Source organism: Mesoplodon bidens (genome assembly GCF_964165515.1).
Source record: "Mesoplodon bidens genome assembly, chromosome: 15".
Classification (NCBI taxonomy): domain Eukaryota; kingdom Metazoa; phylum Chordata; class Mammalia; order Artiodactyla; family Ziphiidae; genus Mesoplodon; species Mesoplodon bidens.
The window spans coordinates 60,506,832-60,532,888 of record NC_138171.1 but is presented as its reverse complement, the minus strand read 5'-3'; the positions used below and the strand labels follow the sequence as shown (position 1 = coordinate 60,532,888).

General features: G+C 41.0%; 1 protein-coding gene across 2 annotated transcripts in view; it reads left to right on the top strand.

The window, feature by feature from the left end:
* RBFOX1 (RNA binding fox-1 homolog 1) overlaps positions 1–26,057 on the top strand; it is a gene marked incomplete at its 3' end in the record, with an annotated part of 187,416 nt that overhangs the window by 84,274 nt on the left and 77,085 nt on the right. For both annotated transcript variants that reach the window (XM_081255267.1, XM_081255268.1), the window contains exons 7-8: positions 835–888; positions 23,246–23,326. In XM_081255267.1, the coding sequence (XP_081111393.1) occupies positions 835–888; positions 23,246–23,326 (135 nt within the window). The remainder of the gene's footprint in view (positions 1–834; positions 889–23,245; positions 23,327–26,057) is intronic.

Here is a 26,057-nt window from a genome sequence, read left to right as displayed (position 1 = left end):
CCAAACCCTAAAACATGATCATTTTTTGAGGTTGTTCCCTAAATAGTGCCCAGTGGGTGTGTAATGAGGGTAGCTTGATTTGCAAATATTCTTGTTTGCTCTTTTCTTGAGTAAAAGTTTCTAAAGGGCCAGGATTCATTTTACAGAAAATGCACCATGTGGAACATTTGGAACATTACAGGATTCTGTTAATCCTATATACAGGTTATTTGAAAGTTACCTTAGATATCACATGCTTACTAAGAATTTTTATGGTTCTTGAATTCTTTGAAATGTATTCCACACAATCTCTAGTGGATAAATGTCATTTTCTTTGGGATTTAAAAAGCACCTTGGAATTCTGTAGAGTCTCTGGGTCACAATTAGGAACGACGATTATCAGAATATGTTTCTGCAAAGAATTCTGTTCATGAGATCTTCCAAAACTTTGCGAACTTAATACAAAGGGATGTATTACAAAGGGATGAACTTAATACAAAGGAATATCTAACAGGGATCCATGAAAGAAGACCAAAAAATTTAAATTATTATAAGGGCTCTAGAAAATATTGATATGGGACGAAATGAATTATCACATCCTTTTCAAAAGGTTCATCTGTAGCTGGTCAGTAGTTTCCATGCTATTAACTTGTATTGGCAGAAAATCAAAAAAGGGCATAAATCTATTTTTCCTATGTATACTTTTCAAGTATTCTTTATGCCTACCCAAACTATACATCCTCTAAATTTTAAAATTAAAAAAAATCACCAACCCATTTGACTTGTAGTTGATTTGCAATGATAGGAGCTGTTGAATCAAATGTGATGATAACATTTTTGTGTATTTGTTTTAAGGCTGGAAATTGAATCCAGTTGTGGGTGCAGTGTACAGTCCCGAATTCTATGCAGGTAAAGAGTTTTCTCTTTGCATGATGTCTTCTTGGTCTTTTCTAAATGTGCTTTGCCTGCCCATAATGAATGGGTTTATAAAATAATCTGAACTGATAAATTCCTATCCTAGCAAGTTTTGAATGATTTTTTTAAGGCAAAACCAAAAGTGTTTAAAAGCTTTTAAAAAATAAAGGGGAATCATGTAAGTTACATTGTGGCATAAGCATGTGACCTTTCACACTGATTTTGCCTCAAAAAAAGCACTGAGATTTTGTTCAAAAGATTTGAACAAATGGACAGCTGCTCATGCCTGTTTTCTTTCAATGTGCCTGAATGTGTTTTTCAGCCATACGTTTCCATTTGGAATTGCATTTTTTATTCCCTTGGCAAAGCAGAGAGTTGGCTTAATTATCCCAATAATGTGCCAGTGTTTTGGAATTGCAAAGAGAAGGATTATTTAGAAAACTAGGAAAGCTAAGTTGTCCTTCTTTTTCCATTAATCAATTTCCCTTAGCAATTCCCTTTCTCTCTGCTTTGCCTTCAAGGGTATATAGCTTTCTCCTCATCCCTTCCCAGCCACCCACCAACTGCCACTCAAATCCACTGTCCCAGAAAACTTGGTCATCAGATTTGGGGAGAGAGTAACCCAGAAGCAACAGCAGCTGAGATTTTTTGCTCAGCATAGCCTGTTACTTCTACCTGTTATTTCCCTGCTCATGAACAAGGCTGCATGGAACACCTGAGAACCTTAGTAGATTTGCCACATTGACGTTGAAAAGAAGTCTTGCTTTGATGTGGCCCTTGCTTTTCAACAAGGAGAAATCAATGACCCGTTGGTTTAGATCCACTCATTTTGTAATCTCTTGATGGTAAGTCACACCCCTTGCTTTGTCTCTTCTGAGATGCCCTACGTCAGTCATTTTCCCGAAACTAAACATTGACCCTAGTGGATGACAAAGGAACATAGGAAACTTAGACAGCTACTCTAGCACAAAAACCAACTTGATTTTAAAAGATGGTAAACCTTGGAAGGCCCAATGTGATAGCTGAGTTCTGGATTTTAGGTAGGCAATATTTGTAGTTGTTCTTCATGTGTGAATTTTATTACAAGCCTGGGTTATTACCAGGGATTCTAATAGTGAAGTAGTTGTGTTGACTCTTACTGGGGAGGCAAGACCTAGCTATAAGGCTTTCCATGGCTATGTGGTGGGACCCACTTCCTGAGGGGACACATAGAGTGAGGAACGTGGACATTACTCTCAGGCAGCCCAGGATGGAATCCTGGTTTCTCTACTTGCCAGCTGTGTGATTCTAGGTGAGTTACTTAACCTCTCTGTGCCTCAGCGTCTTCATCTGTTACATGGGAGATAATAGTAGTAACAAACTCACAGGTATTTATAAGAATTACATGGGTTAATATCTGAAGAGTGTTTGGTGCATAGCAGCACCATATAAATGTCGAGGAAATAGAAATACATAAGTTAATGTTCCACCTCTCTGCCATAAGGGGAAAGTTAACTGAGAGCTGATTCTGCTGAATTTGGAGTGTACCCCTAGACTAAAAGATTCTCTTTTAATTCATGAGAAGACTAGTCCTTCAGTGCTCAGCTTATCCATTCAGGGGGCACAGATATTGCTGGGATACATCTTTGTCCAAAGCTTCAGGGAAATGAAATCCCCCAAAAGGGCAAGGAGGAAGTTGGAAAGCAGCTTCTGTGTATCTGCTGGCAGTGCTGAGTGAAATAAAGTCTCTGGAATAAAGAGGTGGCAGATTCTGCGTGTGTGTGTGTGTGTGTGTCCGTGTCTGTGCACGTGCCTATGTGCATGTTTTTTCTCCCCCAAAATAATGAGATGAAGAACAAGAAGCAAGAAACCATTCAATGAGGAGGTAGGGTATGAATGTGCGCATTGTAACAGAGAGAAGAAAATACATTTTTCCAGCCCCATGCAATGTAGTGCTGGTCACCTTTGGCTCAAGCAACCAGGAAAACACCAAATATCTACTTTCCAATGATTTCAAACCTCTGTGCATAGCTGTGGGTGTTTAAGAGGCCATTAAGACAGAAGAAACAATTCAGAATGACTTAAACGTAGGAGAATAAATGAATCTGCATAACTTTTAGAACATTAGAGCAGCCATTCAAATGAGCCCTGGGCCCAGCCTCAAAAGTTAGATCATGGGACTATGGGGAAAAAATAAGTTGTAATAAGGGTTACTCTTGATTGAGTACTTTTATGGTCAGGCACTGTTCTAAGCCCTTTACCTAAATTAATGTGTTTGAATCCTCATGGCAGTTTTCCAAATGTGGAAACTAAGGTACAAAGGATTGGCATCACAGGGCTAAGATTTCACAGCTGGTAAAAAGCCAGCTAAAATCGAGAGCCTGTGCTCTCTGCAACCAGGTTACTTTGCTTTCTTTTTTATGAACGTTAAAAGTCTTCATTCTTATTGACTGTGCCCTCTGATAGTAGATCACGCTCCTGCTCTCTCCAAATCAGTCAAATTAAAGAAGAGAAGTAAGATAATAATTTTGCATTATTCCAAATACCACGGTATTCAGACATATTAACTGCTTATGCCAGGGGAAGCTTTCAGGAGCCCGGACAACCAAATAATTATTTCTATGAGCTGCTTCAGTAAACTTAAATCTAAAAAAATGTGTGTTGGGGGGCAGATGGGGGGGCAGGGGGAAGTAAATGTTACTTGAGAAATCTGAATATTTGTGTTTGGTGTTGCCAATATCTGGGCTATCCTTGATAATCAGAGGCTTTCTCTTTTAGCCTGTATGTTTGTCTGTGTAGGTAGACAGAGCTCATGATATTCAGAAATGTGGGGAAAAGTTGCTGCAGATCCAACACTCCAGAACAGTTCCTTTTAAATACTTGAAGACCCATAAACACTGAGAATCCTGCTAGCTTAAATCTAAAATTTCAGGCACCTGTATCTGTGGAATGCATATATGCAAAATAGAGCTCTAGAATGTATTCATTTCCATAACCAGGTATAATGCCTCATGTTATCCATTTAAATACCCGTGACTAAGAATCTAGGGGGCATTTTAAATTTCCCCAACTACAAACATAGTCTGGATTTATCTTGGAGTTTTGAATGTGCCCCAGAGCTGAAATGAAGACCTTGTCATTGATTTGCTGTGGGTATTTCACAGGTCAGCCCTGTATCTGCCTGACACAGAGAGCCAGCCTTATTTTATTAGTCATTTCTATATATAAGACTTTGTGTTAATGACAAAGATCACAATATTCCCATAGCATAATTATTGATTTTATGAAGCTTATGCAGAATTAACAACCCAGCCTCCAATTGTCTCTCAGAATGGGGCATGAAAAGTGCACATATTTTGTAAATTTAAATCAATATTTTCAATTTCTCCTAAAGGTAATTTTCCTAATTTAGTGGACTTTTCCCGTAACATTTATTTTCCCTTTAATTATAAAATGGCAGGTTATCGATATTCGTCTGTAACCTCTTGACGCCCGGAGTGTGTTTTTATTGCTCACGCAGGGTGGGGGTGGGGAGAGCAGTTATACCTCTTAATGAGGATCTTTAATTACTAGCTGAACAGTATTAATTTGCTTTGATAAATTATGACATGCACTCTCCCTCACACACATTCTAAGAGAAGCATTTAGAAAGCTGTTATGAAAGGTCTTTCATTGGGGGTGGTTTTTCTGAACTCTCATCAAGTTATACCTGCAAGAACTCTTTTAAATGCTTATCCAATACCAGTTTCCAGAAGCCGATACACCTAAATCAGCATATTCCATGAACATACATAAATCTCCTCCAAAGACAAGTGGGTGTTTTCCTATAAAACTAAGCAGCAGCATTGATTATTTTTCCTAAGCCTAATCATCTTCAGACTCCTTGAGGCTTATTCTCATGACAAATGATTGATAAGTCAATACAAAAAAAATGCCCAGGTGAGTTTCAAAGACTAGCTAGCATCTACGGGCATTCCATTTTAGAGTCAAAATAAAACTGAAGGCACTAAGTAGAAGTAAAATGTCTGCAAATATCTGTTCCCAGTAGCATTTCTCAGGTTATTTAGTGTAATTAAAAATAGGGTTTTTAGGAATCCCGCTGCGGAGGCCTCAACAGGGATTCTTAGAGTTTCCTGTCATTCTGAGAAGTCCCCTTTGCCATCTAATAAAAAGTTTTTTTTTTAAAAAGTGATATTCTTAAGGGATAATCATGATAGCTAGCCAACAAAACTGCTGATTGAAAGCACATTTAATCTTCATACATGAGTAAAACAAAATAAAAATAAATAACAGAAGGCTATACACAATTGTCGACATGGTCCTGACAAATGGCAAATTCATCCGTTTCTCACTTGCTGGTAAGATGGCTGCACGCACCCTGTATATCATATCTGCCAACTCATTTCTGTGATTAAATATTCCATCAGTGGGGCTATAAGGCAGCAAAGCTTAACAAGATTCATAAGATGCACCACTTGAACGCACATAACTCACTTCCGTGGATGGGGAGCACCCCGCCTGCAAAGGAAAATTGGAATTGAGTTAAATTACTCCACGAGCTGTGATCAATAGGGAAAGGAAAAGATCTTCCAATGCAATGCAGATCTAAGATAGAGTTAGGTCCTGATGACTAGAAATACACAATTAAACTCAAAAGGAGAGAGATGCAGAGTCAGTCGACTTGGAAACCTTGAAGATGACAGTGAACAATAGTCTTGGTGACACAATTATTACTAGTGGGCTTTTGCGGGGGAGGAAAAAAGGGGTTCCTGAGTGGATCCTCCTTCTGAAAATAAACATTTCTGCTTTGTGGGGAGTGAAACAAAATGACGGGTACTAAAAGAAGGGCATACCTATCTGCAAAGTCACACTTGAAAAGTGGCCAGGTCTTGAAACTAGGTTATCCTGGGGTTATAGGGAGGATCAGATAAAATAATGAGTGTAAAAGATCTTCATAGACTGTAAAGTAAGATAAAAATATAAGAGATTAGCGTGATCGCTGAAGTCACCTGGATTGATCGTGTCCACGTCGGCACAAGCCTGGCCACGGATCACATGACTTGATGCCAGGCTAGGTGCTGAGAAAGTGGATTGGGATCTCAATATAAAGGTTAAAAATGAAGAGGATGGATGTAGTGCTCTGTGATTGCGTAGCTCGAAAGGGCAGGTGTATTTGACCTTGGATTACCGGGACAAAGGTATTGGTTTTCTATGGGCTCTTGGCCACTGTGAACCGTGATTCATCTGAGAATTGGGTCAGAAGTAGGTAGATGTAGGTCTCCCTCCCCCCCACTTCACTTTGTGGAGTCCATCACAGTTCAGAGAATGACCTTTAGCCACACTTTTGGATGGATTTCTTTCCACTTCCTTTCCTGCAATTTGGATACAAGAGCATCTGAAAAAATGTAAAATGTGTCCAGAACCTGGGATAACCTGACATAAGTTGCTTTTCTTTTATTGGTCACAGTCCTAGACTTTGGATAGGGCTTGGGGTGATCTGCCAAAAGACTGGGTACAAAGCACGCCCCGTTTTGGGTGACTGCCTTAGCATCCTGAAAGAGTATATGGTGGGTTGGAAAGGCACCTGCCACCACCCAGAGCCCCTCCAAGCAGCAAATATTCAGGTATTCCTCATGGCTCTAAAGTTGTGCATATCCACCCAGAGGACCAGCCTCGCCTGGACTCAGAGCCAGGGCGGGGAGGAGCTGCTTCTTGTGAACCATGACCTTTGGCTCGGTGGTGTTGTGTATAATTTACACATCTGCCAGATTCCAGTGCAGTGCACTTCAGTGAACTGGAACGGAAGAGTCCAGATTTAAGTCCCCAAGCAAAGGATTTTCAGCCTGGAAATGTTCCACTTCAAAGAGTTTATCTCCTACATCTGTTTACTTTTGCCTCCCCTTTTGGTGGCAATTCACTTTGCTTCTTCTCTCTCCTCCCTGCATCTGTCTTAATGGATTTCATTCCATCCCTGCCCACATTTGGCCTTAATTTTTATCTGCGTCCTTCCCTATCCTACAGAGGGAGTGCAGCTCAGCTTTGATGGAGCCTGTGGGGATCTTCAAACAGGATCAGCACTCGCTTATGTGCTGAAAACTGCATTTCCTAAATAAAGGAGTCCCCATTCTATTGCATGGAAAGGCTATCAAGGAGAGCTTGCCCCAAAGCAGGGAGTGACAGGATGGTCCTTGTAGGAGAAGCCCCACCACTAGGCTGTGGAGGAAGATGAGGTTCGGGTATCAGGCTCTGGATAAATTTCATAGGGAAAGTTCTAGGTTGCCCTCATTAATATACTCAGCAACTCAAAACATCAGCAACATAAGCCAACTCTGGGCGCTTAATCTGTGCTAGGCACTGTGCTAAACTCTGCATCTCCTCCAATTCTAATAAAAATGTTATAGCATTATCTTCTTTATAGAAATTATGAAACCAAGGTTTTTGTGGAGAGTTTATCTCACTTCCTAAATCACAGAACTAGTTTGTGAAGAATCTGTATATTATATGAAGGTCTTTTTTCTAACCACAAAGCCAATATTTTTCATCACCTTCCAATGCAGCTTCCTCAGTAATAGATGAGGGCACACCCTCCATGCCTTCCATTCATTAGGTCATAGAACATAATGACAATTAGTAAGAGTGTCTTTGCATTTAATATTATTGGCTGCATGCCCAACCCCCATGATGGGATGTTTACATGTGTTTACAGAGATTGCAGCTTTGCAGGATGAGTGTCATTTTCTTCCTTTTGCAGATAAAGTAGAAATCCAGTGAAGTGGAGTTGCCCAAGGTTGCTTACTTCAAAGGTTAAAAAGCTGATTCCAGCCCCTATCTTTGTATATCTTATTACAAAGCCAATTCCTTTCCCTGCAAGTTACCTCCCATATGTTACTAAATGCAAGCTCCTGTGCCTGACTCACAGTGAGGCCAAACAATACTGAAACGTCAGAGTTTGGAGCAGAGACAGGTTTATTATGTAAAGGTCTTTATTATATAAAGAGCCATGCGAGGAGACAGGTGGCTCTTGCCCCCAAACCCGCAAACTCCTTGAAGGGTTTCAGCAAAGTATTTTTAAAGGCAAGGCGAAGGAGGGGCCAGGTTGGTTGTTGCACACTTCTTGGTGTCAGAATCCTTTGTGTACATAGCTCAGGTCACGATGTTCCTATAAACCTCCAACAAAACAAATGTTATTCTCTGTTCTGCAACTTTATCTCTATAAGAATGGAAAAGTGTTGTACTCTTAAAGGTCAGAGCCTTGAGAATAGCTATCCTGTATATTTCAGGCTATGGGCAACATTCTTAACTCTAAGCAAAAGCAAAAGAATACAAAGGTTAAAGTAAAAGAAACAGATCTAATGTGGAGTCAGGTATGTTCTTCCCTATTACACACACATGCTTTAGTTAATCCAGTATTTTGGATTGATGGTTCTTAACTGGGAGTGATTTTGCCTCCCAAAGGAATCAGGCAATTTCTGGAGACAATTTTCACTGTTACATCTGGGGAGAGGGGTGTTCACTACTGACCTCTAGAGGGTGGGGCTAAGGATGCTGCAAAATATCCTGCAGTGCCCCGGACGGCCCCACACACAAAGAATGATCTGGCCTAAAATTCTGATAGTGCTGAGATTGAAAAACCCGGTCCTAATAGAAGCACATGTGTAAAGATGTGACCTATGCACCAAATATCTTGAAAATTCTCATGCCCTGCTGATGGCTACTGTTAAAGATGTCCAAGCAGCTGTAGTTATTGATGGCAATCAAAGAATGAGAGACATTTGCCCAAATGTTTCCTCTTCTGGGCATTCCTTTATGATTTTTGACTCCAGAGGGAAAAGCATAGTTTGATTTTTGCTGCAGAGCTGGCTTGGTTAGACATACTCACAGGATGCAGAAAGGCTGATATACTCACAATTCCAATTTATTGCAACAAAAGGCTACAGATTGAAAATTGGCAGAGGGAAGGAGCACCTGGGAGGAAGCCCAGAAGAAACCAGGCAGGAGCTCCTGGGTGTGCTCTCCCCATAGAGTCACAGGAAGGGCTTCGTTTTCCCAGCAAAGATGTGTGACAGCACATGCAAAGTGTTGCCAGTCGGGGAAGCTCACCTGAGCCTTGGCGTCAAGATTTTTGAGGGGAGTTGGTCATGTAGACCTGGAGCACCCATGACTGACCTCAACTACTCAAACCTTAGCCCAAAGAGCAAAAATAAGTACATACCATAAATCACATTGCTTCCATAAACAATCTTATCAAACTGGAACTGTGTAGCCCAAGGCCACAGGCATGCAAAAACAGTCTCATCATCTAGAATATTCCAAGGGATCAGAACTCATCTCCCAGGAGCTGACCAGTCCTAAAGACAAGCCTCTGGGGGGGAGATGCACAAGGTTGGAGCAGGCCAGGCTTGCTGAGTTAACCCTTTCCTGCCCAACATTAAAAAAAAAGAACATGGAGTTGGCAAGCTCAGAACATATCACAACAGTGATCATGATGGAAGCAGTGAGGATGAGGATGGTGATATAAGACAAGACATACTACTGTGTTTGCTGATTCTAGGAGAAAAGATGAAGCTGAATTTAGTTATGAAAGAGGAAGGAATGAGTGGCTTTTTCACTTAGAGCAGGGGTCTGCAAACTTTTTCAGTAAAGGGCCAGTTAGTCAATACTGTCAGCTTTATGAGCCATATAGTCTCTGCCACAGCTACTCAGCTCTGCCCTTCTAGTGCAAAAGTAACCATAGATAATACATAAAGGAATAGGCATACCTGTGTTCCAATAAAACTTTATTTAAAAATACAGAAATTTACATTTCATGTAATTTTCATGTGTCATGAAATAGTCATCTTCCTCTCCCCACCAACCAGCTATGTAAAACTGTGAAAGCCTTGGCCCCTACTTTGCTGACCCTGGCTGTAGATTCCAGATTTAATAAACACAAAGCTTATGCCCTGGGGAGGTGTTTTGGTTTTGGTTTTTTAGCATTGCATTTTGGTAGCAATTACACGATACTGCAAGAACCCATGGTTAGCTGGCTGTCACTCAGTTGTATGATGTCCATCAAGGAAGGGCCAAAGAGAGAGGCTGTGTATGAATTCACACATACCACTGGCTTGCATTAATTCATCCTTTAGCTCAGAGTTACAGCACTGAGGACCTGGGAAGTGCCAGGCACTGTGGTAGGCTCTGGGGTAGCAGCCCTTCCCTCCAGAATTTGGCAGGGCAGTAAAGGATGCACACAAATAAACTCAGGGTATAATAAATGATGATACCTCCTGGACCACTGGAAAATAACCACTCTCTCTGCATTAAAAGGGGTGCCATAAATTGGGTCTGGAAGGATCAGTTAGAGTTTGCCAGCCAAGAAGGCAGAGAGAAGATCATTGTAGGGGTAAATAAGGAGAAGTTTGGTAGCGTGCAAAGGAGTTTCTCAACCTTATCTTCAGAATCCATTGAGAAAAGTTAAAACAGAATTAAAAATAAATACAAGTACTTGATGTTCATCTGAGATGGGAATTTCTGAGGCAAAATCAGTTTTCTCCAAAGACTGAGAAATAGTGACTGAGATCAGAAAGAACCTTCTAGAGAAAAGTTGCTAAAGACCTGATAATACCATAAAAAGGAATCTGGATTCTGGAATTTATCCGTTGAGTGGTTGACAACCATTGAAAGCTCTGATTAAATAAATGAAATAATAAAAAAATAAGAAGAACACAGTGATGAATTAAGACCCAGACCTACATTCGCAACAAATCGGAGTCTTATCGTGAACAGTATATGTGGGTTAAGCCCTGGAAGATGTAAGACCACATCAGTGACTCATCACCAATCCCAGAGACTGGGTTCTTGACAGACTCCAGGATTACCAAATGGTGCCCAACAACGAAAGCTATTATACAATGTGTCTCCTACTTTTGTCCAAAACTTTTCTGAGGAAAGCAAATTACCAGAGATTTTTAAAATGAGGTGGGTTCATTTTTCTCTTTATGTTTTAACTTGAGTTGCCATTCTATCATAAACCAGTTTGTTTTGTAGATTTTTTTGGTTTCCACTTTCAGCGTTCTTTTCAAAATTTATGGTTCACTGTTATTAGCCCAGCCAATTAAGTTGTTGTGTAAATAGAGACAAATTGGCCAAATAGTGTTTAATATACTTTATGTTAATAATATGTAGATACTCATTCTCCAAGTATGAAACGAAGCTGTCCCTTTTTCTTTTGAAAAATTTAGTGTTGAAGAACCAACACACAAATCTCAAAATCCTAGTTAGATTAACTACAATGATGACAGTTAATGTATTTCTAGAACTTCTATGGAACTGTTACAACCCATTACAGTCAAAATATTGGTTTATGAAAAATTAATAAAGCCAATGGAAAATGGAATCCAGCATCTGCATTAGCTATTAACACCAAAAGAATCAGCCAGAATTAATTATGCTGCATGCTACATTCTAATGAGTTTTTCATTAAACTGTATACCATTATGGAAACTAAACAAAGATTACTCAAAGAATAATGCCAACGGCTGTTATTTTTTTAGGGGATTAAATTAGTTAATGGGTTATACATTTAAAACTGACGCAGAGGTTAATCGCTGTACACTCATCATTGTGTTAAACTCAGTATCATTTTAAAAACACGAACACCCCAATATCATTGATATTTCCTCTGGAAAAAAAATGAATCCATTTGTATGTTTCTAGTGTTTGTTTGATATACATGTGGTATTGTAAACATTGAAACCCTCTATATTAGTTCTCTGTCATTTTCGAAAACAATTTTCACCAGGTGAAATAGTCTACTTGCTTTCAGCCCATTGCTCTGTGTGTGTGTGTGTGTGTGTGTGTGTGTGTGTGTGTGTGTGAGAGAGAGAGAGAAAGAGAGAGAGAGAGAGAGAGAGAGAGATGTAGGAGGCATATTTAAATAAATGTACCTGATTATTCTTTGAGAGATTCAGAGTTGAAATATAGTATTTTCTATTCTCACCAAAAGAATAAGGTCAGGATTTTAAACCTAATCTAGGATAAGAAGGAAACTCAAGATGAATCTCTACAGCCATCCCACAAATATACCCAGATCCTCCTAAAATCCAGTTCTGTAATAGTGAGTGAAATATAAGAGGGGGCCACTAGGGAGGGCTTTCTGGAAGACTTTTTGGACTCTTGTAGCATCATACAAGCTCTTGCCCCTGGAGGATGAGAGGCAGAGAGGGAGGAAGTCCATCTGGGTTCTTTGCAGAGACTTGTAAACTCCACTGTTTTCAGCCGAAGCACAATTTGTAATTTTTTTTTCTCCTGAGAAGAGATTGCACACTAAAATATCTTTAGGAGGAGGTTGTGAGATAGGTAAGTGAAATGTACAAATTGGAAGGGTCATATCTCAATTATAGCAGAAGTAGCTTCTCCCCATCACTTTGAGTGGCTCTGCCAGGCATGAATACTAGCCCAAACTCATGTGGCCCCATCTCCTGATTCCTCAAGAGAAGCCAGACATCTGTCTTGTAACATTAAAACTCCCAAATTTAAATGTTTGCAATTATTTCTCAATCTTAAGATGTTTTCCATTAATTCTATTATGTTTAGCATTATGTACAGTACATTAGTTAGCAATTGGCTACTCCTTTCTTAAAAAAAAAAAGACAAAAACAAAAACAAGAGAACAAAAAAAGTCCCCAACCGGCCATATTTTGAGATTCCAAATAATAATAATAATTACTATTTCCATTATTACTATTACTGAGATCACTTATTGATTAGCTACTATTTTCCAAACACTTTCATGTAATAGTTTTAATCCTTACAACAATACTTAATGAAACTGATAGTTTTGCCCCTATTTTACAGATGTGAAAACCGAGGCTCAAGGATATTAAATGATGAGGTCAAGAAAACTTAGCGAGGCTAGCAAAAACTAAGTTTAAAAGTTTCCAAAGCCCATGCTTTTCCAACGGCATTATCCGAGCTTAAGGGTTCACTATTTCCCCTCTGTGCTTCCTTCCCCCACGTCTTATTTCTACCTTGCAAGTGGGATTTTTCTTATCTACAGAAGATACATCCTGCCCAGAGGCTTCCTTGGTTGGATTTAAAACCCTATTGCAGATTCTTAAAGGTGATCAGGAGCTTGTAGCTAACATCTTTAGCCTGACAGAGTCAGGTGTTTTCAGCCAGAAGGTGACTGCAGAATCTTTAGACACAGTTCTCTTGGAAAGGCGTTGGTGGATATGTATCATTCCAAGGTTGGAGGGGATGTTTCATCAACTCAGGACCAAGTATCACCATTGATAGGTTTCATGAGAGAGTCTGAGCTTTGGAGTCATGCAAAGCTGGCTCAGATTTCAGTTTTGTCTCATAGTTTTGTCTCTCTCAGCTTTAGTTTTCTTGTGGATTTAATAAGAAAAAAAGTTATAGTGCTTGTAGAACATACTCGGTCCAGAACCAGAAACTCAATGGCATCTTAATTGTCAGTCTTATTAATATCACCTGTACTGAAGATTGTTTATATAGTCCCTACATAGGTATTTTACTGTTACTGGTGGCTCTGGAATCCCCTGGGAGCTTATTAGAAATGTAGAGTTTCAGGCCCCACCCCAAACCTGCTAGATCAGAATCTACATTTTAAAAGGGTCCCCACCCATTGATTCAGTTCATATTAGCATTTGAGAAACAAAGTTCTAGGATGGCCCTTATCTATATATTGACACCCATGACCCAGAAGGCCAAATGCCTTAGGAAATAAAATTTATTTGCATTGTTTTTGTTGTAACTGAATTGCTGTCCTTCCACAAATACCTTATGGGACCATATTTCTCCTTGTTGCATTGTCTTAAACCACAATGAATTAAAAAGAAATTTGGGACAAGTATTGAAAAAACATGTCTCCAAATTGTTTTTGGATGTTTGTTTTTAAACAAAACTAAAATAAAATTAAATTTTTGACAAAGTGTTGATAAAATGATACCCTCTGAAATTTTTAGTGACAGTTTCCTGGGGAGTGGCTAATGCTCTCCTGAGAGACAATTAGTAGTAGTATTGTTCCAAACAGAAAGTAGACGTTAGAACAAGGGTCCCCCAAATGTATTCTGTAAGGTTCCAGGTAGCAAATATTTTAGTCTTTGAGGGCCATGCATTCTCTGTTGCAATTACTGAGCTCTGTTGTTGTAGCATAAAGCAGCCATAAATAATATGCAAGTGAATAAGTGTGGCTGTGTTCCAATAAAACTTTATTGATAGATACTGAAATTTGAATTTCATATAATTTTCACTCGTCACCAATATTATTCTTTTATTGATATTTTTTCCTCAACAATATAAAAATGCAATCATTCTTAACTCATGGCCATACAAAAAAGGTGGTAGGCCGGATTTCACCAGAAGACTGTAGTTTGCCTGCAGCTGATTTAGAAGATTAGCCTTAAGTCCATGGGTCCAGGAGTCTAGTTGGTTTATTTTGCATTCAGCACCACAATATTTCTGTCTGTGTGATCTTGGGCAAGATCCTTAAACTCTCTCTGTCTCAGTATCCTCATCCATTAAGTGGATATAATAGTACTACCTGTCTTATAGGGTTAAGAGTAGGGGATGATCCAAATTAAACATTGAGAGTGTTTGCGGGGCACTTGGCAGGTCTTCAGTAAGCAATTTTTGGAATTGTCACTGTAACATTTGAGGATCTGATATATTTATTATCTATTGAGTCAATCAACTATTTTCTTTAAAAGTCTCTATTAGCCTAAATTTGGAGGCAGGAGCTTAAGATAACAGTCGAGTCATTACATTTTTCAAACAATAAAGAATCAAGGAGAAAGTTCTACAGAGATCTGACGTACTGTCCTTGCAACTTTTTTCTGCAATTACGTCAAAATAAAACGTGGAAAGAAAAAAAATGTGATGTGTTTCTTTCTAAATAGGAAAATCAAAACTCACCAAATAAACTGGAAAGAGGGATTATTTACACTATAGACAGATTCACTCCAGGGCTCCTTTAAATATGGAAATCCCCTGATGCAATTAAAACACGATTTGATTTATAAGAATTAAATATACATGCAATATTTTCTGCGGCCTCTGTGCCTAAATGGAAATACCTCCGTACTTAAAATGCTCCCATAACCCTTCAGAGAAGCTCATCTTTCAGGCATGTATAAAAGCTTTAGGTATTAGCTGTGAAAATATTCTTACGTGGATTAGCTCAATGCTAGTCTGTTCAAAAATGCATAACTGTAAAAGCCAAAATCATCAGGCTTTGGATGAATTTGTCAATTGGAAGCAGTAACTTCCATTGGCAGGGACCACATGGCAACCTCCCAGGTCTCTAAGTAGAACAGAAGTTTGATGCTTATATGATGCTTCATAGGGGACCCTCATGGTAGCTCCTCATTGATCCTCAAGTCAGGGTTCATGATAAGGTAGGACTACCACAACAAAGTACCATAGACTGTGTGTCTTCAACAACAGAAATTTATTTTCTCACAGTTATGGAGGTTGGCAGGGTTGATTTCTTCTGAGACCTTTCTCCTTGACTTGTAGATGGCCATCTTCTCCTTTTGTCTTCACATGGTCCTCCCTATGTGTCTGTGTCCTAATTTCCTTTTCTTATGAGGACATCAGTTATAGGAATTAGTTTCGACCCTAATTTTACCTTAATTACCTCTTTAAAGATGCTATCTCCAAACACAGTCACGTCTTAAGGTACTGGGTGTAGGACTTCAATGTATGAATTTTGAGGGAACACCACTCAGCCCATACAGTAGAGCAGGAGTGCTGTATGTCTTCTTCTGGACAGAAAACCAAGGGTGACCTCTCTAGGATTATGTGATTAGTGTTTTGTGTGCCTTCTTCCCCAGCCTGCCTCCAGAGACTTTGACAGAATAGCTTGGACTAGAAGTGAGGTACGCTTTTTCGTTTGAAATGCTCCAAAGCAAAGGCAAAATTGGTCAAAGGACAAAAGGGGAAACATCAAAAGTAAATAAATTCTACCTCTTTGCCTACAGAAGTAAACAGACCAGATATATTCAGCCATTTTCATTTTTCTTCTAAATATGTGATGACCTAAGGCCTGGTTTACTCTGAGTGTATCTGCAGAGCAGCAGAATCACCCGGGTTGCTGATGGAAATGCAGATTTCCCACCCGCTGAGTCACACTTTTCAGGGCTGGGGCCTGGGAGGGTACACCACTTCAGATTCTCCCAGGTGGTTCTTAAACTCTGGAGGCTTTGAAAACCTCTGATTTAAGGGTGGAAAGAACTCAGGGCCTTGAGGTTTGGGGGACTGGCTCTACTCCAACGTTGCGCAGAGTATGGTCCCCAGACAACATGAGAACTTGTGAGAGATACAAGTTCCCAGGCTCCAGCCCAGACCTATGGAATCAGAAACACTGGCAATGGGGCCCAGCGTTCCGTGTTTAACCAACCCTCCAGGGGATTCTGGGGATGCGAGTGGTTGTGAGAACCCTGGGGGATACCATCCCCTTTCTTAAAGTACTGCTCCTGCAAGAAAGAAGTCAGCGGGTTTCTGTTTCAGTGAAGTCTCCTTTTCTCCCCAGCTCACAGTTTGTTTTTTCAACCATAACCAGTATTTTCCTACTTTTATTCTAATTAAAAATAAAAAGCTTTAAAAATCATTCAGCAACCATAGAAGCAGGAAGGAGTCATTGAGAAAGTGAGCAAAGGTCGAGGAACACAGATAGCTGGTTTCTCACCTGGAATTTGCCTCTGAGTGATGATAAGGCTTTTCATAAATGACATCGTTGATCTGTGCCTTCTTTTTTTCCATCTATAAAAAAGGCCTAATACCATCTGACCCTTCTTAATAGGGAGGGATCAATGCAGTGTAAGTACTCTTTGGTAAATATTGAATAAAAGTTTCATTTTTTATATGAAATCAAAATATTATTTCCAGTAGTGATTCCTATTACTTTGGAACATTTTCAGTTATGAGTTCAATACATCATAGAAAGAGGGAATAAATATTTTGCCAAAGTCATAATAGTTGCATCTGATAAAAATTGTTCCAAAATTACTTTTTTTAAAAAATAAATTTATTTATTTTATTTATTTACTTTTGGCCTCTTTGGTTCTTTGTTGCTGTGCTCAGCTTTCTCTAGTTGTGGCGAGCGGGGGCTGGTCTTCGTTGCGGAGCATGGGCTGTAGGCGCGCGGGCTTCAGTAGTTGTGGCACGCGGGCTTCAGTAGTTGTGGCACGCGGGCTCAGTAGTTGTGGTTTGCAGGCTCAGTAGTTGTGGCTCGTGGGCTCTAGAGCTCAGGTTCAGTAGTTGTGGAGCACGTGCTTAGTTGCTCCGTAGCATGTGGGATCTTCCTGGACCAGGGCTCGAAACCGTGTCCCCTGCATTGGCAGGTGGATTCTTAACCACTGTGCCACCAAGGAAGCCCAAAATTACTTTTAAATTTTATTTTTCTCAGCAAGCAAAGTAACTAACCATGTTGTCTAAGGCTTGAGGTTGATATTCAGAATTATTTCTTTTTCTTTTTCTTGTGTATATATTTGTTCTTGATCATATGAGTACTAAAAGAGTTGACCTTTTTTTTTCGAAAAGCATATGGGGTTCAGCAGGTGTAGCCCAGATCCACACAGTGGGCACACAGTAGGTCCCAATAGATGGCTGCTGAATGAATGAACTCATAGCCCCATCTTTCCCGAGCCAAGCATTGGAGACAGGAAGGCAGCTCTGTAATAGACCCCTCTGGGACTTTTTCCCCTCAGCCCTCTTTGTAGAGTTACTAGGTATCGGGGCCGGGGTGGGGGGGAGTTTCCCCCTTCAACCCTCTTGAGTTCTTGTGGTTGGTCTAATAATAAAATTGTCACAAGACAGATGAACAGGAGAAAAAGAAAAAAAAAAAACAAATTTTAATATGTGTGCACAGAGGTCTCATAGAAATGGGACCTAAGAAGTGACCAAAGCAGGCAGCTTTTATACTTTTTAGACAAAGAGACAATAAATGTGTGAGGAATTGCCAGCACAAAGAAGCTTAGGCTTTGGATGATGAATTAGTAAAAGTCTAAACAGAGTTTGGTTTGAGCTTGGGGTAGTAAACTAACGAAGTCACAAGATTTGTTGGTGCAGGCTTCTCGGCCCAGAGTTCCCAAGCTCTGATGATAAGGGTGTCTTTCTACTTCCAGATGCTGGGAGGTCACCTTTCATATGAAAGATTTATTTCCTATTTTCAGGAAGGCAGAGAGAATTTTCAGTAGTCTTAAGTAACTTTAATTCAAACTAACCAATATGCCATTGAGGCATATTTTGGGGCGGCACGCCCTGGATCCCATCATAGGACAAGTGACGTCTGGAAAGCGGGACTCCAGCAATGATCTCTGTTTTCAAGTGACCCTGGACTAACACCTCTTAGATATCTGTGGAGACACAGGGACCACGGGACACACAGGGACCTCACACAGCAGGTGCTCCTGAATTCCCGTTGGCTCTTAGCTGTTTTACAAAATCTTGTTGTTGTTGTTATTCTTTGGGTCTTTGTTTTTTGCATTTCAACAGAGATAAGAGCATCCTTCTCTAAATCTCCCAGCCCATCTTCATCTTGGAGCTAATGAAGCGAATCAGTCATTCCCAGTTGCTAGGCAATTGGAATGTTTCTTTGACTTTTTTTTTTTTAATTCAGAAATTATAGGGAGGGCCTAGGCATTTCACTGGACTAGCTTGTAGCTCTGCCTATTTGGTATTAAAATGGAAGGGCAACCGTTGCAAAACAGCCTTTCTTTTCTTCCTATAACGTTCTAATTTTGTTTCTTGAAAGTGTGACAGGGCTGCCTACCAGAATCCCTTCCCGTAGTTTCTCTCCTCGGTTGCTTCCTGCCTCTGAGCCTAGGTCCCTGGACCCATGGGGACAGGACGATGAGTAAGACATGATTCTTGACCTCTTGGAGTTCAGTGCATCCATGGGGGAAGATACTTGTTAAACAGACCATTGCAACACAATCTAGAAAAGCAGAGGAGGGAAGCTGAACCTGACCAAGTAGAGGCAAATAGACCCGGTCTCTAGGAGGAGGAGAAGCCAGAGCCCAGTGGAAAGGGAGGGGAATTATCTCAGCGGGAGAGGAAGGGCTTCCTGGGAGAAGAACCACCCTGTGCAAAGGCCTGGAGGGGTGAAACTGCACCCTTGTTCCAGTTGGTTTGAGTCCAAGTTCTTCACATAAGGGTTGGCAGCAGAGTAAAACAAAATGCAGATAGCCTCCCCTTCCTGTCTGTGGTAGGAAACAGCCCTGCTGGGCTTCTCCTTGCCCCTCCAGGGGCCAGGAATGGTCCTCTACACAGTGGGGGGTCTCCAGGTGAGGAGGAAGAGTTGGGTTGCCCCATCTGAGGTATGGATCCTGGCTCACCCTCCCCCCCGCTGGAGATGCCAAATCCAGCCTGAGAGCGGCCATTGGGACCCACATCTTGCCAGAATTTAGGATGCTGACGATCATGGCTCTGATTCGCAAGTGAGCGTGACAGGCTTTGGAAAAGGCTCTGATGGTCCCAAGATCGTGGTCTGTCACATGGATCCCAGGTTTCACTTAAACTGGATGAGTCAACCTTCAAAGAACCAGAAAAGAGGAGGAAACAAGTGTGAACTGTAGGCATGCAAATTCCCAGCTATAAACAAGGGACAGAAGGGTTGATTGGGAAAAGCACTATTTTTAGCAAAGAAAAGAGAAGTGAAGAGGTCTTTAAAAACATAATAATTCAATCATATTCATTAATCCCTCTGAGGGCCAGGTATTTTGCTAGGAGCTGGGGGTAAAAGGATGAGTATGATTTGGCTCTGATCCAGGGGGATTCTCGGTAGCTAAGACTGATATGTACATAAAAAGTTGTAATACTGCATATCAAAGGATCTACTAGGGAGATTTTTTTTTAAGTGTGATAGGAGCATAGAAGATGGAGTAATTAATTAACTCCTGGGGACTGGGTAGAGAGGAGGTGACACTTAATGCAGAGGGGTTGGGGGTAGGGGAGAACCACTTCTTCTTTTTTCAATTGAACCACATATAATTGCCAATGTCAACCCTATTTGACATAAGAAAGGTCAATTTCATATGGTTTAACCTAACAGTAAGAGCAGGAATAGGATAGAGGTTTCATGCCGTCCACCGACACTGATCTAATGATAGTAACTGCCTAGAAACTGTGTTTAGAATGATCCTGAGGATTCCAAGCTAATGGGAAAGGACACTATTGAAATTGATGAATGGTTTCTCCTGGTTAAGGAATGGGTGGATAGCGGTATAATTTGAACATAGTTGCCATCCTTAAATTCTAAGGAGGTTTATAAAGCAAAGGCACGGAAGTCTGAGAAATACAGGACGTCGTGATGGTTATAGACGGTCCATGGTTGTTGGAATGTCTATGTTGGGGGGCAGATCAAAGACTCAGTTTGGGAGACTCATTAGAAAGCTCAGTCCATGCTATATCACAAAGTGCCTCTTTAAAAAAAAATTATTGGAGTATAGTTGATTTACAATGTTGTATTACTTTCTGCTGTATAGCAAAGTGATTCAGTTATACATATGCGTATATCCACTCGTTTTTAGGTTCTTTTCCCATATAGGTTATCACAAAGTGCTTTGAATGACCTTGTAAACACTCCTCTTACTGCTGTTTGTACCCTATTATCTAATTGACTGACTTTTTTAAACAAACACACATCACTGACCCCCACCCAAAAAACACATGGAGGTTACAGTGTTCTTCTCTGCCGCTTTGGTTTTGTTTAACTCAAAGATTTCTTGTAAGAAAAGGTCACAAAGTACTAACAGAACATACAATAAGTACTTTGCAAATTAAATTGGAGGATGTTTTCAGGTAAAATAAAAACCAAGTCCTGTGACGGTATGGATTTTATTTTACAAAGGTCAAAATCATTGCATAAAGACTTTTTTTTTTTTTGCTACAAAGAGGACATCCAAAGTTATTTCAGTCTATTTTCTCAGAATCCAAAGCATAAGAAAATTAGGAAATCATCACTATGCACTTCCAGTATTTAGTTTTCTAGAGAGAATCTGTGTTGTGTCCCAGTGGGGTTCACTAAATGACAGAGCATAGTATTGAAAATTGACCCTAAGGTTTTTAACTGCACGATACTGAAATGCCTTTCTGGATATGTTTTTGCTACAATTATATTTTTCTTTGGAAACCTAGGCACCCCAAGAAACTTCAGATCTCATTTTTAAAGTGGTTTTTAACCAGGGAGCTTTCTCATGATCCGCCTGCCTGGGTCCCCTTTTCCCCAGAAGATTCTGATCCGGTAGCTTTCTGTATATCCCATAGAAATATTAGTTTCTTCTAAGATTTCTAGCACTGAGCACAAGCTTACAGGCAGCCCCTGAAAAATCAGGAGCTTCCCTGATAAAGCAGAATAGAGGCTAGGACAAGTCTTTTCTCGTAGGTATCCTGCCTCCTGTGGGTTGATTTTGGACCCTGGGCCCCATGTGTGTTTAGTTTGTTTGCTCTTAATCCCTATACTATGCCAGTTTCCTGCCAGAACTGGAAAAACCTGCTGAATAGAAATTAGAACATGTGAAGTCTCATCTTACATGTTGCAATAAATTATATTTAAATAAAGTAGAAAGAAGAAAGAGCTATCAGTTTAGCAAAGGTTGATCGTGACTCAGGCCCATCCAGACTCTCAGTATATTGACTATCAGAGAGGGTTAGTTAATTTCACTCTTCTATCCAGGCTTTTGTGGGAGGAGGAGAAAGAGGGGGGCTCTTCTCCAGCTATAAACATGGCATAGGAGGTTGAATGTGAGAATGATTAGGGGGGATCCCTTCAGATAGAACTTCTGTCCATGGGCTACTTCTCACGGGATGGAACTGGCTGACCTCGTGTTGTGGGAAGGGTGAGGTGCCTTAGGGATTTTAACAGAGTCTTTGTTTTGCCTGGACGTAATGTACGGAATCTAGAGAAACACAGGGAACACGGGGTAGAATTTGAGGAAACCTTTTCATTCCTCCTCATGTGACTCCTCTATTTTGGCTCAATACCTGAAGGATGGTGGTCCTGGAGACCCCCCTTTGGAACTGCATCTGGTTTTGAAGTTCAGAAAAGATTCCTGTCTCTTAATGCTGTTGTATGGCAGCCCCTCTCTATTTGGCAAACCTCCCTCTCACTCTAGAGGTTCTAACTCCCTTTTGTTGATATTGGGAAAGATACCAAAGGATTGCAGAACCCCTCCCAAGGGCAAGTCTCCAAGGATATAGGTGAGTTGACTGGAAGTCAGGGCTATTTCTCCCAGGAGATTGCTTCACAGCGGCTGTGATGACAGGAGAAAGCAGAAACAAATGGAGGTGGCTGACCTTGCCCAGCCAGGGAAGGGAACAGAAACCACAGGAGCCCATTTCCGTCATCAGTGACACGCTTACAAGTCCTCAAAGGTCTCTCTCATTCTTCTCAAACTCTTTGAGTTTGAGCTTCGCGGCAGCAGGAGAACAGAACTGATACCCTGAAGATTGCCTAACCTGGTCATCTCTGGAGTGGGTATTATTCACAAGATGTCATAGATTGAGGAGATATCTCAGGATTCCACCACTCTTCCCTGCTATAAAATGCCATTTTGCAAGGATAAGCCCGAGACCCTTTGCTTTAAATCAGGGAGAGGAGCGTCATCACTGCAGTGCAGCCATGGTCCGCAGGCTTAGGAAGCAGCCTCTCCTGCCGGAAGGCAGAGAGCTTTAGGGAAGAAACTGGAAACGCAGAAGCCAAAAGTGGTCTCACCCGAGTCCAGTATGGGTCCAGGGTGGGTCCCAGGGATGGCCAAGTTGCTTTTATTTTTTCCCTGCCTTACTTCTGTTCTTCCTCTGAAGAACTGATTCAGAAAGACTAAAATGGAAGAGAGGAAAAGTTTTCTTTAAACATATCGATGCATGCGCTTACCATTTATTCTGTGATTATTACATGCCAGCCCCTGTGTTGGGCACCTCTACAGTAATATGATTCATAACCCTTCCTGGTGATAGGTATATTCACCCCCATTTTCCAGATGGGAATCCCGAGGCACAGAGAGGTACAGTGACTTATCAAGATCACACAGCTAAGTAATATCTGAGTCAAGCTTGTTGTCCAGTTCTCTGTGATATTTCTAAAGCTCCCTTTTGATTATGCCATGCTGCCTGCATTCCTGATCTGAAACCAGACCCCACTACCCAAACCCCATGTGAAAAAGAATGCCATGTGCGTGGTGGGCTGGGCGGGTGGGCTCCTACCAATCCCCTTTGGCTAAGGCAGGGGGCTTCCCTGGGTGTCCCCATCCTGCGCTCGGGCGTGTGGCTGTGTTTTCTTTTCTCTGCCTTTCTCGTTTGCATTGCCATGATCTCCCAGGTGTAGTGTGCCTGTCCCCCAACCAGATACCATCTCTCTCTCTCTCTTCCGTAGGCACCGTGCTGTTGTGCCAGGCAAACCAGGAGGGATCTTCCATGTACAGTGCCCCCAGTTCACTTGTATATACCTCCGCAAGTAAGCCCGCTCTCGTGGCTCTTTTTGTTTTGTGACATAAGTCTGAGTCCAATCACCTTCCCTGCCATGTAAGTTCTCTCCCACTCCCTCCGCACCACCCTCCCTTGTTGCTCTCTATGAGGTGAAGCTGACTCTCATAAGCATGTCTCTGGTTTTCCCTGTTGCCTTAGCATCTAACCCCTCTGCTCATGTCTGAATCCTCACTTCCCAGCTGTCCCAGCCATTCGTTGTTAGATCTTTGTCAGGATTGGGGCCAAAGGATGGGATGTGGGGCTTTGGGTTGGGGGCAGGGGGATGGGAGGGGAGGGATATAGTTCATTGCCTTCCTTCTATCACAGCTTTGCAAATCGATACGAAAATAATTGAAATAAAATATGCAGGCCATCCAAGTGACACCCTACCCTAGCAAAAGGTGCTTGGTTGGTGATCTTGGGCATAGTTTTCTCATTGTGGGAAATATTACTAGCCCGTGGCCAGTGACTTGTTCACAAGGCTGTATTATCCTTTGTGATTCCTCTAAGGAGGAAGGAATAAAAGAAAAATGTGGTTCTCCCCCATTTAACTGGGGGGGTGATAATATTTTAAAAAGCACTTTAATCGATACAGCCATGAATTGCTAGGGGGAGGAGACCAAAAATAAATATGGAACAGAGATCACAGTGTTGGCATGGAAAAAATCAAGGATTTCTCTGCCTGGGATGGATCCTCTGGAGTGGAGAATGCCCCACCCCCACCCCAATTCCCAGAGCAGGTTGCAGAATTACAAGTTCTAGCTGAGTCCACCGTGGTTCTCCAGCTGGTTTGCCCCGCCTCAAAGTCCCCTGGCACAGCCGAGCCCTTACCCTCTATTTCATACAGTGTGTCTACACCCTGGAGAATCCCCATAACTGCCAAATGGGTCCTCACTGGGGTTGATGATCAAAAGTGAGTCCGGGGGCCAGAGGGAAGGTGGGCTGCTTCTGAGATCAGCTAGAGGAAAGGGCAGGTGGAGAGCAGAGGCAACAGCCTCAGGGCAATTAAGAGGATGAGAGACAAGAGGGGAATCTCCACCGTGCGCCAAGGTCTAGCATCTCAATTCCCAAAGACTGAGGCAAATCAAACTCTTCGCTGCGGGGGCAAAGGTTAGAAGCAGTCACAGGGAAGCCAAAAACATTATGGTTATGAGAAACCCGAGGGTCCCTGAAGTCATCGGGCCATGGGAGTAGCCAGTTGTTTCTCCCAAGCAAAATATAATCTTCAGCAGAAGCTTTGACATTCCTTAAATGCAAGGTATTTTTCCGTGTCCCCAAGACGCCAAAATCTAACCATACTGGCGAGAAATGGTTCTTTCTGAATTTATGAATGTTGTCCCATTTGGGCCAGTGTAAATTATTTGCATATGTCTCCTAGAACTAGAAAGCTACTGCACATTTTCACAGGCTCAACCTTGTTTAATCCTCAAAATCTGCACCAGGTAGGTATTATAATGTTTGCTTTACAGCTGAGGAAATGGAGGGCAATGAGAAGTGGAATGATTCACCCAGGATCACACAGCCAGGATATGGTAGATTTGTTTTTTGAACTTGGTGAGATTAATCAACTTTTGTCTGCTTTTCTGGCTCTATTTGACTCTAAATCTCATCATCTTTCCATTGTAAATACCTGTCCCTCCTTCTCCGTAAATGTTATTTTCCGTAGGAGAGAGGGTGACCCAAACTCACCATAGTGTTAGTCCCAGAGTATTATTTGGGGTTTTCTCTAACATTGTTGTCCTACAGAACTGTATAGAATGAAGTGTTTTATATCTGCACAGTTCAGTACACATGCTCGTGGGACTGAGGCACAGAACTTTTAATTTCATTTAATTTTACTTAATGTTACTCTAATTAGCCACCTGGGGCTGATGGCTACCATCTTGGACAGCGTGGCTCTCTACGATTATATGCTGTATGTATATTTCACTTTTCTTTATAGAAGTGAACAAAACAAATTAACTCCAAAAAAGGGCTAGTTTGGATTGGTATAGCTATTCTAAAGTGACTTGGGGAAAATGTGTCATAAATGTCAGGCATGGAAATATGTCACAAATTCTCCACGTTAAAATAGGTAAAGCATACAGAGAAAATAAAATCACCTAAAGCAGGGATCAGCAAACCACAGCCCAAAGGCCAAATCCAGCCCCCAGCCTGTTTTTGTAACACTGGTGAGCTAAGAATGGCTTCTTAGATTTTTCAAAGGATTAAAAAACAAAACAAAAGCAAAAAATAATATGTGACAGACGTAGGTGGCCCACAAAAGCCTAAAATACTGATATTCTGGCTCTTTACAGAAAAAGTGTGCTCATCTCTGATTTAAAAGGTCCATTTTATTATTACAAACCAAAAAGGGCAATATCATATCACTCTTTATAATTAGACTTCTCTTCTTGAGTTTCAAAGTTAAAATTTATAATAATTATAGAAACTGTGTCGTGTGTCCAACACCCTTCATTTTTAAATTGCACAATCCATCATATTACCTACACAGTTTTCATCCTATTATTTTCACTTATTATCATGTCATATGTACTTTATGAAAATATGTTAATGGCCTCATAATAACCTATTGTTTAATGATATTATATTTTAATCTATCCACCCACTGTGTTGTTGGGTACTTAGGTTGATAGCAGTTTTTCAAAATTATTAAGGAAAATAAATGTCCTTGTATACACTTTGTATATAATAGTTTTAAGGAAAATGAATAAATAGCT